At 32.0% G+C, this 16,978-nt stretch overlaps 1 protein-coding gene across 1 annotated transcript in view; it reads left to right on the forward strand.

The window, feature by feature from the left end:
- The window catches only part of LOC111000083 (discoidin domain-containing receptor 2-like), a 123,003-nt gene that overhangs the window by 59,953 nt on the left and 46,072 nt on the right, over positions 1 to 16,978 (forward strand). Inside the window, exons 3-7 of the mRNA XM_022269425.2 lie at positions 12,130 to 12,241; positions 14,566 to 14,797; positions 16,113 to 16,260; positions 16,398 to 16,586; positions 16,652 to 16,785. Coding sequence (XP_022125117.2) covers positions 12,130 to 12,241; positions 14,566 to 14,797; positions 16,113 to 16,260; positions 16,398 to 16,586; positions 16,652 to 16,785 — 815 coding nt within the window. The remainder of the gene's footprint in view (positions 1 to 12,129; positions 12,242 to 14,565; positions 14,798 to 16,112; positions 16,261 to 16,397; positions 16,587 to 16,651; positions 16,786 to 16,978) is intronic.

Consider the following 16,978-nt stretch of genomic DNA (forward strand, 5'->3'; position numbering starts at 1 on the left):
GTACTTGTACTTTCCTTTTATAACTAAAGATGGTATTAATTTAATTCTATACTAACTGCAAAGGAGTAGTTAAATCAATTTTGACTAAACCACCTCAGTGAATTAATGGCAATTAACTCAACCCAAGGATGGAGTTCGGACCCCAGTAGGTAATTATTTCGAGCTGTAGACACAGTAGAATTTTGCCCATACTACTGGTGCAAATGAGATAAAAATGTTCAAGTTTATATAGGGTCAAAACGCCACAATTGAAACATCCACTGACACTTAAATACCTTGCGGTCAAGGGCTAAATCGTAAATCATTATAATTATACTCGTTATCCAGTACGTGTCCACCTCATTAAGCAATTAGAGCAGACAGATGTCATCTGAAAAACGATTAATTAAATGCCGTATTTTTGCAAGAACAATTTGTGGTTCAACATTGTTGTTCTGCGCTGTATGTACATAAACTGATATAATAATTTGTATTTGGCCGAATGTAAATTAATATCGTTTTGCCTTACAGAATAGTCAGTGTGTGAATTAAACTCTTGTGGAACATTATGTAAATAATATACTGCGCTTATAAACGTTAAATAAGTGTTATTTAAATATGTTGTACTCGAGTGGCCAAAGGAAAACATTACCTGTTCAAATGTGTCAAATCGTTGTCGCTACATCTCATGGCATTCCACCGTCCGTTCACTAACAAGCATATGACATTTTTGGATACAAATTCTAGATGCTGGACATTTCTTTTATTTTTCTAAACAATGAATATTAAAGCGCAATAGAGATAGAATGTGGAATCGATCCAGTTACAGATTTGCGGTTTTTGTTACGAACATAAAAATAATAATAAAGCTCATTATTCGCTGACCTTTTTAACTCTTATTACATTCTTAGTCCATTGTTCTTTGTTAGTCCTCATTATATGTCCAGTCCAGTTCCATTTAAGCTTTCTTATTTTTGTAGCACATACAAACATACAAATATTTCCTCAGCAGCCCAATATTTAAATTTCAATTAAATAATCAAATGATTAAATTATTACTCATTTGATTACTTCCAAGATATATCACATTTACATTACAGTGGGCTACCACTGTTTCACTGAAAAAATGTAAATATAAATGAAAAAATAAAACTCCTTGAAGGTTTTATATGATTTCAAAGTATGTATTACTGTCAAACGGCAACTTCACACTTGAAGTTCTATTATTAGTACAATACGTGGCCAAGAATGTATTGACCTCTGAAATATGAGAACTCGCATTCATCAACCTCGCACTGTTGGTTGTCAGTCGTAGACGAGCGTTATATTTAGCGTGTACGGTCAGATTAGTGAATTAAAAAATAAATTTTCATCTTGTATTTTTCTTTACTCGTTATAATTCATTTTTTATATCCTTTTTTAATGTTACACACTAAACAATTCTTAGTTTAAATTATTAAATATATTAAACACAAATTAAATAAGGAAGTTAAAGAAATAAGCTGATATTTCTTACTTTAGAACACAAATTTACAAGGGTTTCTAAAGGAATGCTTGAGGACGTGAAGCTATTCAAATTATTTGTTGCCAAAGCTACGGACGTAATTTGTATGGGAACATCAGAAGAATCTGCTGAGTTAGTTGCAAGGACGACTGGATATTACAACAACGTGAAAAGATGTTTACACTAGTAATGCACTAACAATTAAAAATATTATTGTAAGATTTTAATTTTTATAAATAGGTATGTTTTAAATTAATAAACTTCATATAATCTAATCTACCTTAGTACTAAATTTGAATTTGGAAATTCGAATAGACTTTTATAAAAGCATACTTTTAAATAGAATAACCAAAAAAACTTGCTAAACGTTATCAACTCTCTAATTACACACTTCCAAGGGTTGCATCAAAGAACCGTTTAACGAAGATCCTTTGAATCAAACATCACCCACAGCTTTCCAATAACAAGAGAGCTACGTTAGAGAGGTCTGGATTAACTGGTGAAAATACGACCAAGGAGGTGGGGGCTGGTCGTCATTTCACACCTCTTGAACGCGTATTGGACCAATATTAGGTTTATTACATTGACGCTTCGACGTAAAAAGCGATTTTATTCCTACTTTACACTTTTATCTTCTTTTTAAGTGTTCTTAATAAAATTACGCTTTCAGACTTTCAGTTATAAATTGTTTTATTTCAGTCGCTCCGTTTTTACACTTCCTTTTGGAACTAAAAAGTCTTGCACTTTAATATAGGTATATGTATGTAAGTTTAATTATATTTTATTCCTTTATATAATACAAAACATAAGATTAGATACTTGGGTAACACTGAAAAAAAATTGCTAATAAAAACTTTTTAGAATTACGATTTTATAACTCTATGGTAACCTATTGTATACATTAGGTTGCATTACATTCATTCGTCATTTGTTTTTATGAATCGGCGGATAATCTAAACTCTGGATGCACGTGAAAATAGACCTAACTCGAGAAAATTTTCGATCAATGATTTATTATGATTTGCATTGGTATGAGTCAATTTCAAAAAACATTACACGAACATTCGTCAGAAAGCATTGTACCAGATGGATATTTATGTTAATAAAAGAGAATACTATTGTCAACTTTCTACATTACGCCGTTTCTCATTTTCTAAACATTTTCAGTGTTACCTGTGTTCTATCAAACATTTCCAAATGCTAGTCTAAGTTCTGATTTTTCTTTCTGTCTTTTATCTTTAACCTTAATGTAAAAACTTATCCTACATAGTCTTTTTGATAATTTTTGTACATGTATTTCTCAGATACTGTTGTTTATTAACAAAATGGGGATATACACCCCAAATAAAATTAAAAACTGTAATATCATACAGCTATCAGCTACACCGCATAAACAAATGATTACCATCATAATTGATTCTAAACTTAATAAAAAAATAAACTCAATTTAAAAATAGCGAGATGTTTGCACAAACAAATTAAAATTCATTAGACGCGTAGTTTTATTAAACAAACAGCACCGATGAAAGCTCAGCGAAGTTATTAAAATAGAAACTTTAATTAAAAATATGGAAGTTGGTGTTTTGAACTGGACAACGATGTTATTATTTATGTATTTTGACTCAATTTCATCATTATCCCTCAATTTAATGAGTAAAAGGTATATTAAAATTGTTTAGTTCTGAACCAGTTAAAAAGTTCCGTTAGCGTGTCTAGTATTAACGTTGAAAAGCATTAAGTATCATTGGTTTGTAACGATAAAAGTCACATATGACCAACGCGATTTATTAGAACAAAAGTGATCTCCAGACTGTTTCGACGGCTATTCTAGAATGGTTACACCAGCACTACTCCATAACTCTGACACTCCACCACGAGATCAAGCGCAAAGTTGACTTTACGTGCTCATTCGAGATATGTAGAAAGGGGTGGGGGAGCATCCATCGCCATCTTCTTAATCTATTATTAAGAATACCGTATAGCCTCAAACACATAATTACTAGCTAGCTACCCACTGAAGTATTTCCGAATCAATTCGACTGAAAAGAGCGAAATTCTTAAAAGGCTCGCGAGCCCTCTAGCATCGAGAGTGTCCATGGGCGGCGGTATCACTTAACATAAGGTGAGCCTCCTGCCCATTTGCCCCCTGTTCTATAAAAAAAAACATCATTATAGCGGGACATGAGAACAATTCAATTTAGCTTTATCTAGTTAGCTAGAGAAAAATAATAGATACACCCTACATGGCTTCTGGTCTCAGATCGCATCAGTTTCTTACATAATTTCTATTTTATAGACAAGTTGATATTCCCCTGACATATTTGCGCCTCAAAGATGCCTCTTAGCTTGCGATGTTTGGTTTCCACATTCAAGCAACTATCAATCGGGATACAGAAAGGAAAATTAATTAATTAAAAAATTAAACTCAAACATACAACGTTGTTAAATAAAAGCAAACATTAACTACCACAGAATACTAAACAGAGAGTATTACACAATTGTTATAAATGCCAATAATGCACACTTATGTAAAATGTAACTGGTATAAAAATGTATTACATTTAAAAGAGAAAAATTTTATGACCACTCCAAAACAGCGTGTACGTGACACCGTTGATAATGATGCTACTTGAAATTCCACCCTCGCTATAAAGCATTGATTAAATAAATTTCAAACTGATATTAATATCCGAAATGCTCTTAGAACAAAAATCACAACGAGAGTTATGTAGCGTTTCAGAATAATTTGTGCCAATTTATCTCTTTTGTTTTTGAATATCGAATGAGGAAGTAATTGTAAATATTTGTCTCAGACAAGACCAGCTTATGTGAGGGTGTCTGCGCATCAAATATCACTCACCTGTGTCAGTATACCAAATTTAAAATAAAAATAATCTTTTATTAAATAAATTGTTTAAAAAACGGTAAGCTAACGGACTATGCTCTCTGGCATTGAGAGTGACCATGGCCGGCGGTATCACTTAACAACAGATGAACCTCCTGCCCCGTTTCTATAAAGAAAGCATATGCATCATATTTATCCGTAAATAAGGAAATCTTGACGCTTTGGCTGACTAGTTCCTATACGATTTTGACACACGACCGACACACGGAATGTGAAAAAAGAAATACAAACTGTTGCCAAAACCCATTCAAGGTTCCACACGGATAACCCTGTGTAATAATTCTAATAATAATAATGTTATTAGAATTATTTCAGGAACTTATGACAATCACTAGACCAACTATGCTTCAGAAACACGTTTATAATAACTAATATAAATTATTATATTATGTTAACTTCCTTCCAATACGAATTTCCCGAACTCAATAACCGAGTTGCACCGATTAAAATCTTAAATATTTTTTGTATATAGTTTTCATAAACGTTCCAGTTAAAGTATGCTTAGAATAATAAAAATTTAGAACAATCAATATTTTTTTTAACCAATTTCAAAATCTTTGTCTGTCTCTTTTAATTCCTGGATTGGAATTGACGGAACATTACCAGTATACTGCGATGTTTAGGTTTAATTACATAGAATCTTTTTCTCTCGAATTTTACTGGATATTATAAAATATCGTATTACATCTATTTAGATAAACAAACAATAAAAATGTATGACGTAAAACCCTTTTCCAAAGCAAAGTAGCGTCGGCAAATAATGCGTTACGTGCTAGTTGAATACGAGTATATTGAATTGTTTTGAAAAATTGATGCATATAAAAGTTTTTCTTGCTAACCAACTAAAAGTTTAAAGCAGAAATTTTATATATTGTTCTCTGGATCGTTTGGCGCTATGCCATTTTGTCGAAGCTAGTGCCTAACCACGATGAATGTTTTTCTTAAGAACCGTTCGGATGTCGCTTACATTTGGCAAAGCTTTCTAAGTAATAAAAATATTTCTCTTCGTGATTGTAATTTGGTAGACAAATTGCTCCTCTATTTGGACAAGTTTTGACCGCTCTATTACGTCCTATTGTAAGAGTATTACTGGAAAAATGGAGGCAACGCGTGATTCATTTGATTGAATTGATTTTGGTAGTCGGTATAAAAATATTGTGTTAACACGATTTCAGCTACATTAATATAACTATAATTTTTTTAATGTAAGCAAGTGTATTTCACGTAAAGACTGAGATAATATAGTTTCAAAAACTCAAATGGCAATGTATTTATTTCCAAAATTGCATAACAGTATTTACAACATTTATAACCTACATAGTAATACTAATAGTTAAAAATTGGTAAATAGAAGACTAAAACAAATTTAAAACGTTTGGTCCCCATGGCAATGTAGCTATAATGCTGGCAGCATTTCCTCGCTGTATTGCGATACCTATTCATTGAGCTAGGAAAATACCAGCTCTCGAGTCACCGGTACTATCTACCAGGCGCCAACATAAATCTTAAATTAGCACCTGTGCTCTTTACCCCACGACCCAAGACTCTCAACATTAAGGGAACAAAATCAAAGTTGGAGGCAACACGTATATTCTTTCTCTTATTTAAAGTTCTATATCCAGATATTATCTATCAAAGGTGAAGAAGGCTCATTTTAAAAAGAGACAGTTTTATATATTCCAAACTCAAAGCGAATAAATAATTTTACAGTACTACTTAAAAGTTACATACGCGTGTTAAAAAATGTTAGTAAACTCCAGTTACCTACAACCGCTTCGAACTGGTTTAACAAAGAACTAAAATTAAATTTACGCGACGAAAGAAAAAACTAGTTACAAGGGGAAATTGGCGGAGACAGTGACAAATTGTACTCGCAAAGCAGAGATATTCCAACTCACTCTAACACACCTATGTTGTATTTTTTATTTCGCCGTGTAAAGTGCAAACTATGGTCGTTGTTCCTACATTAATTATTTTATATAAAAATACAATGGTTGCACGATTCATCGTTTTATTAGTTGAAAATCCGTCCAGAACTTACTTTAGCTAATATATATTATATTTATTCGTTGTTCTTTGTAAAAGTACAATCGTTTAAAAGAATAATCATATACATATATAATATAAACATACTAGCGGCCTGTACCAATCTGTTACTACAGGAGCATTTACTGTTTTACCATCAGGATTTTACCAATCTTCCCATTTTATGCCTTAAAAAGTACAATCTTTTAATTTTTTTATCGTTAATAATGAAACGTACAAGAATCATCAGAAAGGTATATGGGCACTACTATATGTGTGATGACTTGAAATGCGCTGTCGATTTTTTTATACACAAAAAGTGCTTTTAAACAATATTTAACTCTTCGTTAACAGCAAAGAACTTTATTCTGGAAGTACTAAATGTAATCAAGTACGAAGCGAAACCTTTATATAAAGGCTTCTAAAAACTTAACTTTAATACTTACAGTAAAAATATTTTCTTTTTATGAGTAGGTAATCGTATTTTTACGAGCAAGCTATACGCTGAGGTGAATAAAAAAGTACTCAAAGACGCGCCTGTATGGAATAACTTTAATTTAGGTAATCGAAATTTTATGAGGATCCTAGAATATAGGTAATAACAAGATGAATTTACGAAGTAATGAAGGAAAGATTTGAATTTAATTATGTATATAAAAATGTATTATGGGCCCTAGTGGTATCATCTCTATTAAGATAACATAATCCAGTAAAACAAATCTAAAGTAATTTGTTTCATCGTCAACTTAGAAACTCCGTGACAGACGAAACTAATAATAATCATTATTATGAAATAAAAATTTCTGTTTACTTAACGAGATTAACATAATACACTTACAAATCCCTAGCACTAATGGTCTTTTGCATAAAATATATTTTAAATATGAACAACATCCTCGGTCTTCAAAGCTTTGAGGCGATGTGATAATGAAGTTAAAAATATCTATGTGTACTCCTTCACTCTTAAATAAATCCATGCATGATCCTTTTTCCAAGAAGCGCATCAAAGTAGGAAGCGTAGAACCATGCTTAAAAAAAACAAATCCCGTACGCTATAATGGCACAGTTGTGAGTAGAAACATGTTGATACCTAAAATTGTATGAGAACATATTATTTCGGTTTGAAGGATTAGTTGATTTCAATATAATTAGTGGTTATACTTGGCATTTACGTTTAATCAATCAATATGTGGGCTACAGTTCTTTACTATTTTCTATATAATTACGGAATATTTTTCGATTGGTGTAAATTTGACTTTTCTTTCTTAGCTTTGAATGAATATAATAGTGGCTTATAGTCTTGTCTCTCTAAGCATTAAAAGGCATATGTTAGTGTGTAATCGTTGTTTTCCGTCTAACGCATGTCTATTTTATCTAGATGACTATATAAAGAGAAAATCGGAAACTGCATTTTCTATTAATTATTAATAATATATAATACATGTGTCATATTTTATACCAAACTCAGAGATAATCAAGTCATTTTAAGATTAAAAAAATTGGATTATTTTTATTTTTTATCTTCAAAGTATTTCCCATAAGAGAACAAATAAATGAATAGGAAGAAACCTAGAATTATATGAACAGTAGACACATCATGGGTGTAGTGTTTTTCCAATTAACAACGAATTGTATTCACCTCGCAAGCTGTTTAAGTGATTGCGTCGAACTACAACTGCTGATTTATGGGCTGTTCGCTCTCTGCGTAGTGATTTTGTGCTGATACAATATTTACGTTACCAAAAAAAACCTGGAATTACGATGCTGGAACTGTTTTTATGTTATTTCTGAGCATCATTTTTTATATAAAGAGTCCATGCTATAATAAAGATTGTTAGGAAAAATGGAACGAATCTAAATATTTAAAGAATTTAGAAAATACAAAAATAGATTCATTTTTTTTACTTCAATCGTGGATTTTACTCGTTTTTTTTAATTGGTTAAGAAATAGTAAGGGTAAACGGTAATATATTTCTTTGTATAAATTAATTCACGAAGACGGCATACGAGCAAGTTTAACCAAATACAAGGAATTTTTCTTCATCAAAGTTCTTTATTCCGTAGAAATAAAGCGGAAAATAAAAGAAACATCTCCTCAAGGATCTGTGATGAACCCATTGTCTTTCATACCGCAGTTGCAATTATAAGGCTCTAAGCTTTATTGTGTGCATTCAACAATAGCATTTTTTATCTACACAAAAGCCTTTATAAACGCAGTATTACACAGATTCCTAGCCGTTTCATTTTTAGTGAAAAAATTAGATCAGAAACATATTGTTTAGTTGCAAAACACTAATTTGTTCGCGTTATATTTGCAGCATAAAATCTTACATAAGGACCTCGTTTTCTGTGTGTAAAATTAATGCAGCATTGAACGTGCAACTCCGAAATCCAAAAAATAAAACGACACTGAGCACTCATCATACAACTCGTTCCAACGCTAGCTATCTTCGTAGTTAAAAACCACAATCATATATTTGCCTAACCCAGCGCGCAATTGAAAACACAATAGCATATCTACATTACATCCAAAATTCAGCGACTTTCCCTATTCAAATATTAAGTTTAGTAAGAATTTTAAATTAGACTAGGGTGGCGTACCCGAATTAAATATTAAGTAGTCTAATCAAGGGAGTTTTGTATGAGGTTTTACGAGATATCATTGGCAGTTTGTATAAATATATACGGAGGTTGTCTTACAACGATCTTTTTCTCTGGTGCTTTGTTAAATATGTTGAATAGAAATAAAATAATGACAGATAGTTACACACAATCAGTCAGCTTGTCTGATTCATAGACACCAAAATTATAAATAATTTATTTACTATTTATAATTTTGCAGGGTTATTCTTTACATTTTAAAATATGTAATTTTTTATACTCTAAGGCCACACACTCTCAATGTATTTACTTATAATTGTTATATTTTTTAAATATATGGCAAATAATTTTCCTCTGAAATTGAAATCTAATATTGTTATCATGTCGTGTTTAATTATTCTATTAATGAAGCAACATTTTAATACCTATTAAGTATTTTCATTGTTATGTTATTGAGTGGTATTTACAGATATATATTATACGTACGTACGTGGAGTATATCTATATCATTAGTGATTAACATAGTTTGCCAATTTAGATACAGTCTAAGTCTATCAATCACAGTTAATCATCAATACACCTGATCACATATGGGAATTCAATTGCATTCTAAAATTACTGCAGTTTAACTACATCTAAAGGTATTGGAATGGAATGTATAGCCTCTTCCTACTAATATATATGTGGTATGTTAAATTCTGGTGAGATAAAAGAAATTAAAAGCTTGCATAGAAATGTAAAAATAACACGAAATAATTGTCTCCGTCGCTGCACTAAGGTTTCTACTCGCTTCGCTGCATTCAACATTCTAAAACATATTACTTTCAATTAGTGTAACGAAACAAACAAAAACTATGTTCAAATAAAAATTTGAATATTCGAAAAATAGGTCGATAAATCTATTTTCTCTTCTATCAGATTACCTTCACGTATGCCCGGTGTCCTATGAAAAATAACACCTATAAAGTGCACACTCAAAAATCCATGACAAAATATTTACTCGAAGTCTGGCTTCCTATCCGCAAGCGATCGCTACACGCAAATAACAGGCGGTCGGATGAACCTCAATTTTTAACGATTTAGAATTCTTCTTTATTTATACACGCCGTAGAGACCTGGAGGGCAAACGTCCGAAATTTTATTTATTTTTCCGCTATTTAATGAAATGAAAACACAATACACGTTGGCGGCGGAAGGCAAAAGGAACAATCTGAATTCGCTTTCGGTATACCTACTTTAAACATACTATATTTATTTTTCTTTAATGCCCTTTGTTCGAGATTTCTAAAGATAAAATTTAATAATGTTTGTTCGGAATTCTCTTTAAAAAAGGGATATATTTCAACGTAAATCTTATTAATCTAATGTTATTTTATTTCTTGATATAAATTTACTATTGATATTACATAATAAATGTCTAATATTTATTGACTATATAGTATTTTTTGAATGTTTATGGTTTAATATGTTAGACTAAGCCGTGTTAATTCAATCGTTTAATCCTTTAATCTAGAAACAACTTTAGTTCAATTTGCATATTGATTATTGTTTATGAAAACTCCGCACTCGTACATTAGGAGATTTCTCACATATAATTTAAATATAAAAACACGGTATAAAAATTGTAATCTCTAGGTCGTAACATACGCATTTATCATAGGTTTTGTTTTTGTCAGCAGTCTTAGTCATACATATTGTGAGTGATGCGCTTAATCCGAACGAGACATGATATATTACATGAACAAACTACGCGGGTATGGAGAAAAACAATTCATTAGGAAGATAAATGAACGGCGAGATCGGTACCGTCAGGTGATTATATTGTAATGTTCTAAGCTTCGTAAGTCCTTGCAGAACATTATAACACGCTCATGACGATCGATACTTGAGACTGTATTAATGGAACTTCTAACAATTTTTACTTCAAGGCATTGCTACAAGGCAAGTTTTTTTTTTAATTTTGTAAAAGTGATATGATAGCATTTGAGGCAATTAAAAAATGATATATAGAAAGAGAATAAACATATGGATAATTATCACAAGTTACCTGTAAAATGCCGGGCATTGTAAGAGAACTTATAAATGGCCTAAATTATTGTGATGGTCATAAATAATAAAAAAAACTTAATTTTACATATAATAAATATATATAATATAATAAATTTCACTCAGTCTAAAGTTTCCGGTTTACATGAAATAATGTTTGCCCACGGGCACAGTGCTTACACGTTTGGTTGTGTGCCAGAATGTATATCGTTTTGGTATCATTAAGGAGCATGCACGAACCACTACGAGCTACTTTAATATTTATATCATTCTTGTATGTAACTGTACATGATATGAAATGTGGGTTCATATTGCAAGGACTTTTGAAAAATTCAAAATAGAATTGTTGACTTATGTGACTTGGCCTGATAATATATCAAGTAAAATCTATAAAAATTAAGAAAACAAACTTTATGAATTAAAAAATTTTAGGACAAAACGTTAATTAAAAAAACAATAACCATTTATGTAGCAAGGCTGTTTTGCGCTAGCTACTTTGCCACTGCAGCCAGAATATCTTCGTTAACACGTTTCAGGATATGACGTCATCGTAGTGATTCGAAGACAGATTGTAGGTGTATCTACACTTTTCTTATACCTCTAATATGAAATGTGAACGATCGAATGAGCTAAAGACCGAGAGTGATATTCGATTATTTAACAAATAGTGCATGATGTAGGCCATATGATATATAACTTTTATTGTTCCTCAATTGGCAGGCATTCTCTAACTTAAAAATTGCCTTACGCTAGCTGCATATTTAAGAATTTAAAAGAACATGTAACTCCTCCGCTAGTATAACTTTATGCTAAAATTATTCTTTATTCATGAAAATAACAACAAACTCAAAACCGTTTTGGCTGGATAATGTTTTAAAGGCCATTTTAAATGTGTGACCAATGCGTAACGTTGTTTTTATTAAAGAGATAATTAAAAATTTATTTTGCTTATCTCTTTAATAAAATATTTAAAAATTCTTAATAAAAATAAGTCCAAATGGCAATTTTTTCCCCTAAAAGTAACCAATGTTTTCCTAAAGACAAAAAATAACATTTAATTTCTTTTCAGCCGAGACTGGAAACTGTGAGGTGCCACTTGGTATGGAGAACGGCAAGATCTCTAACGAGTCGTTATCTGCCAGCTCCAGTTACGACCAGAGTGTATCTCCACTCAGCTCAAGGTATAACAGTTTCCACATCATTTTCAAGTTTTAGATCTCACTACAATTCTAGAATCTACCCAACTTTTTAATTGTAAATGACTAGAATATATCTCCTCTCAGCTCATGGTATTCCAGTTTTCACACATTTGGCATGTTTTAGATTGTAGTGACATCTGAATCTCTTTAGCAACATTTTTAGTTACGATAGAACCGATTTTTAAAATGTTAGTAATTATTTCATGCATAATTCCCTTCAAGGCAAGATGGCGTCGGTCGTTCCAATGGCGTACCATCAAAACAAACGTTCAGTTTGTTTCATAATAATTATTAGTATGAAAATACAACATTACATTTCGATCAAAAACAGTCTATCCTTCCTTGTCGAATCTACTAATCTGTGACCTCTTTGTGTCACGTGAATGACATATAACTTAAAACGTAACACAACTGCAAAATTGTGATTGTTCGATAAATTTATATTTAAATATAAGTTATTTTACTCTTTAACATTTAAATTAAATATCTCTTTCTAATATTATGTATTACTATCATAAGTCTTCGATATTATTATTTTTTTTACTCTTATCTCTAAATCGATAAAAAAGGGGTAACTTTAAATTTTCGAAACTAAATAAATATAATATAATAACGCCATATCAAGCTTATTTTAGTCAAAAGGACGAACGCAACATATCACGATCGTTCTTCCTTTAGACACCCTTTGCAAGGGGAGCACAAAACGAATAGATAAAAGGATAATCTAATCATGATTAGAAATACGATACGCCATACATTTTAAGACATTTTCTTTGACTACACTAATCCGCCATTATGTGCAAGAATAAAATGTCAAATTATTATTTATTCACAGAAATAATGACATAACTTAGTATAGACAAAATACTTTGTTTTTTAAAGTTTGAAATTAACCGAGATAATTATATCCCGCCTTAGCTTGCAATAGTACGATTTTCCAACATTTGTTTGTGTCCTTTTTAACTTTTCCTGTAACATATTATTCTTAGAGCTAAGAATTTAGTATCTTTACAACGATCTTTGATATTAGATTACACAATGGAGCTTTTCGGCTCGTTAACGAATTACAACACCTTCAGAATTGATAAATATGTACATTGTTTGAAAACAATGCGAAACGCGTTATTGTTACAATAATTGTGAATTTCCGAACCGCCAACGCTCCTACTTAGTTTAAACAATTAACCAACGGTTTCACATTCGACTAGTAAGCCCGCATAAGCTCAGCCAGACAATGGGAAAGCTCTTTACTTGTTGGAGATATTTACTAAGGGAAATTAAATTTTCATTGACTGTGATATGAAGTCAAACCCTTTACACATTAGTTTTAAACACTAACTGAATGAAACCTTCAGTGACTTAAGATTTAATTAACACTATCTCTCATATACACTATTTGATAGATGTTCGTCTTCGTACATATACTTCTAGACATCGTAAAATTAATAAGGAAACTACAATCAAACATAAGCAAGAAATTCTAAATAATCATTATTTTCAAATTTTATCCAAGTCCATAAATGTCACAAATGTACAGGTCAAAGTTCTCTTGAAGTCTACATTCTACTAGTCAAGTCTACATTAAAGTAAATTGAAACTAAAATAGCATACGTTTTTTCATTAGTATATACTATAAATATCTACCTATGTTGTTTTCTTTAAATGAATTTCACTGGAAATTTTGCGGCTGTAATCAAGAGTGGGACTCTAAAGAAAACAAATATAACTAGGACAAGACTTGAAACTGCATTGATGTTGTCCCGTTTTTTCAACATTGTTTTTGCTCCTAATGAATTTTCACTAGAGTTATTACAACCACGATTCTTTAAGCAACCTACTTTTGGTATAAAAATAATTTGTCTGTGTATTTCATGCTATCACAGTTCTGAATAACAATTGAAACGACAGCAAAGAATTTGCGGAAATATAAAAGTTTTAAATTGCTTTTATATACGTACTGAAAATGTCATGTTTTGTTGTATTCAAAGGTTTTGTAATATCCCATCAAATTTCGGCGATACGATGAGGGAATTTTGAACAATATTTAAAAACATTAAGTTTAAAACAAAGAAGCTTATTTTATGGATATGGCTACAATACATTTACAAGTAGTTTCCGTATGAAGTCTCGTATCCCTTTAAGCCTGGAAAAGACACATTTCAGACTGTGTTCTTTATTATCAAGAAATAATCAGCCATTTCCGCCTTCATTTTCTCTTGTTCTGTACTTTCTCGTCACATAAACGTTTAAATTATAATTTTCCTTAAGCTATTGTAAAAATGCCAATATATGTTTCTCCTTAACAGAATCCGGACTGAAATACGCGGCGGTGCGTGGTGTCCCAACGGCCTGATACTAGCGCAGAGTCGTCAATTTCTCGAAATAGACCTCCACGCTGAATACTTGATCACGGCTACTGAATCACAGGGAAGATTCGCCAACTCCATCGGCGTTGAATTCGTTGAAAGTTACTCAGTGGAATATTGGAGAGAGGCGCTCAGCCGCTGGGTCAAGTATAAGGACTTTAATGGCAGCCGAGTAAGTACTTTACTGTTTTAGTCGGCCAAAGTATTTTTAAGATATCGTGCCGCTGAGTATAATTTAATTCAATGTAAATATGACGGGGATGTTAAGTTAAATTCTAAATAAAAAGTCCCTTTTCTGTGTAGTATTTTTTAAATAAATTTGTACAAACCTACCAAAGTCATACCTTTGGACATTCAGATATTATTACTGTATTTTGCACCTTAAATATTTACTTTAGTTAGGTAGCAATTTTAATAAATTCTATATGAATTCTTTGTAATATATTTTTATATCTAATGATAAGATAAGAAATAAAAACTCAATAATTAAAGTCTACCATTAGTTCTTAATGGTTACTAAAATCCAACTAGAATTTGGCTGTTTTTGCCCTGTGAATGGATGATTACTACCAAATAAAACAACCAGTTTTAGAATTAATTTACAAATTCGAACAAACTTAAATTATTATATAAAAAGTGAATATACCGAACGTAATAAATCGATGTTCACACGGTAATTATGTGTTATAAAAGCCAAGTGCATTAACACGACAAACTTAATTACATTTTATTGCCATTTGCACTTCACCTCGTGCATATAGAGGGATCGTAAGATGTGTTGTGACACACATTTATTCGAATTACCCTCGGCTACACGAAACCTTACTTAGCATTATAGCGGTTATACAAATTTTAATACGAAAATAAGATCGTAATGGGTATTCATATTCTTTGTTGTTTAAACGTACATTAAAAGGAAAAATATAATAAACATACAACACATTTAAACTAAGCCATCGATATTTCCAATAACTTTTAAGTCCCTAAACGGCCTTTTCGCGTTCCACCTGTGTCTCAGTGTAAGCCTACTAAATTAACGAGGCACTCCCATCTGGTTCATCAATAAATTATAACCAATACAAAATACAGTACACAAAATACTTATACCTTAAGTTATTCTAAGTTACCGAAAACTTAATTAATAATTATACCGGACTGTTCCCAGTAACAACCCTTAGTTCAGCTAATAGTTATTGAACTATTCACATGTGTGGTTACACGAGTTTAGAGCTCAGTTTGCAAAGATCCTCTTACGAAATTAGTCCCGATGCGACTGCGAACCCGAGCTCCGCTTCATCACACAAATTACCTCCGTACATTTATAAATATTTTATTTCATCATCCTTTAAGATGCCGCGTCCTTGTACTTTACAACGTGAGCGTTAAATATTAAAGTTCTCTCGTAAAGTATGCACAGAACATCAAGTCTGTTTAATTATTATGAGTTAGTTGATGTAATATGAGTTTGATAAAGTGTTTTCTTGCAGCTCTTACCTGGCAATGTCAACACGTACACCCCTAGAAAAACAACTTTGGAAGCGCCGTTCATAGCGTCGAAGGTTCGATTCTTTCCATACGCAGCGCACCCACGGACGGCCTGCATGCGGGTAGAGCTCTATGGATGTCGTTGGAAACGTAGGTACAACAAGCATAAAGGTGGCTCGCGCGTCCTGGGACCTTTTGCTTTGCGATTTTTATAGCGAACGTTTTTTATTGCTATGCGATTAGTAACCACCGATCGGTGGGAAATTCACTGTGTCCTATTTCTTCAGAGGCTCTTGTCGCGTACGCTGCGCCCAAAGGTTGTGACATGCAAGCGATGACAGGCGGCGCTCGCTTCGAGGACTTATCCTATGATGGAATTGTACACGGAAATAATCTAGTGGACGGTCTCGGTCAGATCACTGACTCCTTCACTGGACCCAACGACTTTGAACTGCCTGATCCGCTAGACACTCGAGGTAAATGGTTTGTTTCGAAAACTCCCCTTGTCGCGGATGTTCTGGACTTAAATGTATTTTTACAGGTACCCGATGGGTGGGCTGGAACAAGTCGATGTCAGTGGATGATGAAGTTGATATCACGTTTAACTTTACGGACACAAGACTTTTTCATTATGTAGACATACACACAAACAACATGTTTACCAAGGACGTTCAGGTAAAGTTTTAAACTGTCTTAAGAAAAAATTCTATATTAGATTCAATATATTTTATGGTAGCTGTCGACGATAACAGTAAGCCAATTTCATTATCATTTTATTAATAAGATAAAGGCAAATTTAATAAGAGTAATATCTTAGAAATGGGTCATCTGTTCAAATATTGTAAATTGATTAGTCATAATTTATTCC

This window comes from Pieris rapae, chromosome Z (genome assembly GCF_905147795.1).
Source record: "Pieris rapae chromosome Z, ilPieRapa1.1, whole genome shotgun sequence".
NCBI lineage: Eukaryota > Metazoa > Arthropoda > Insecta > Lepidoptera > Pieridae > Pieris > Pieris rapae.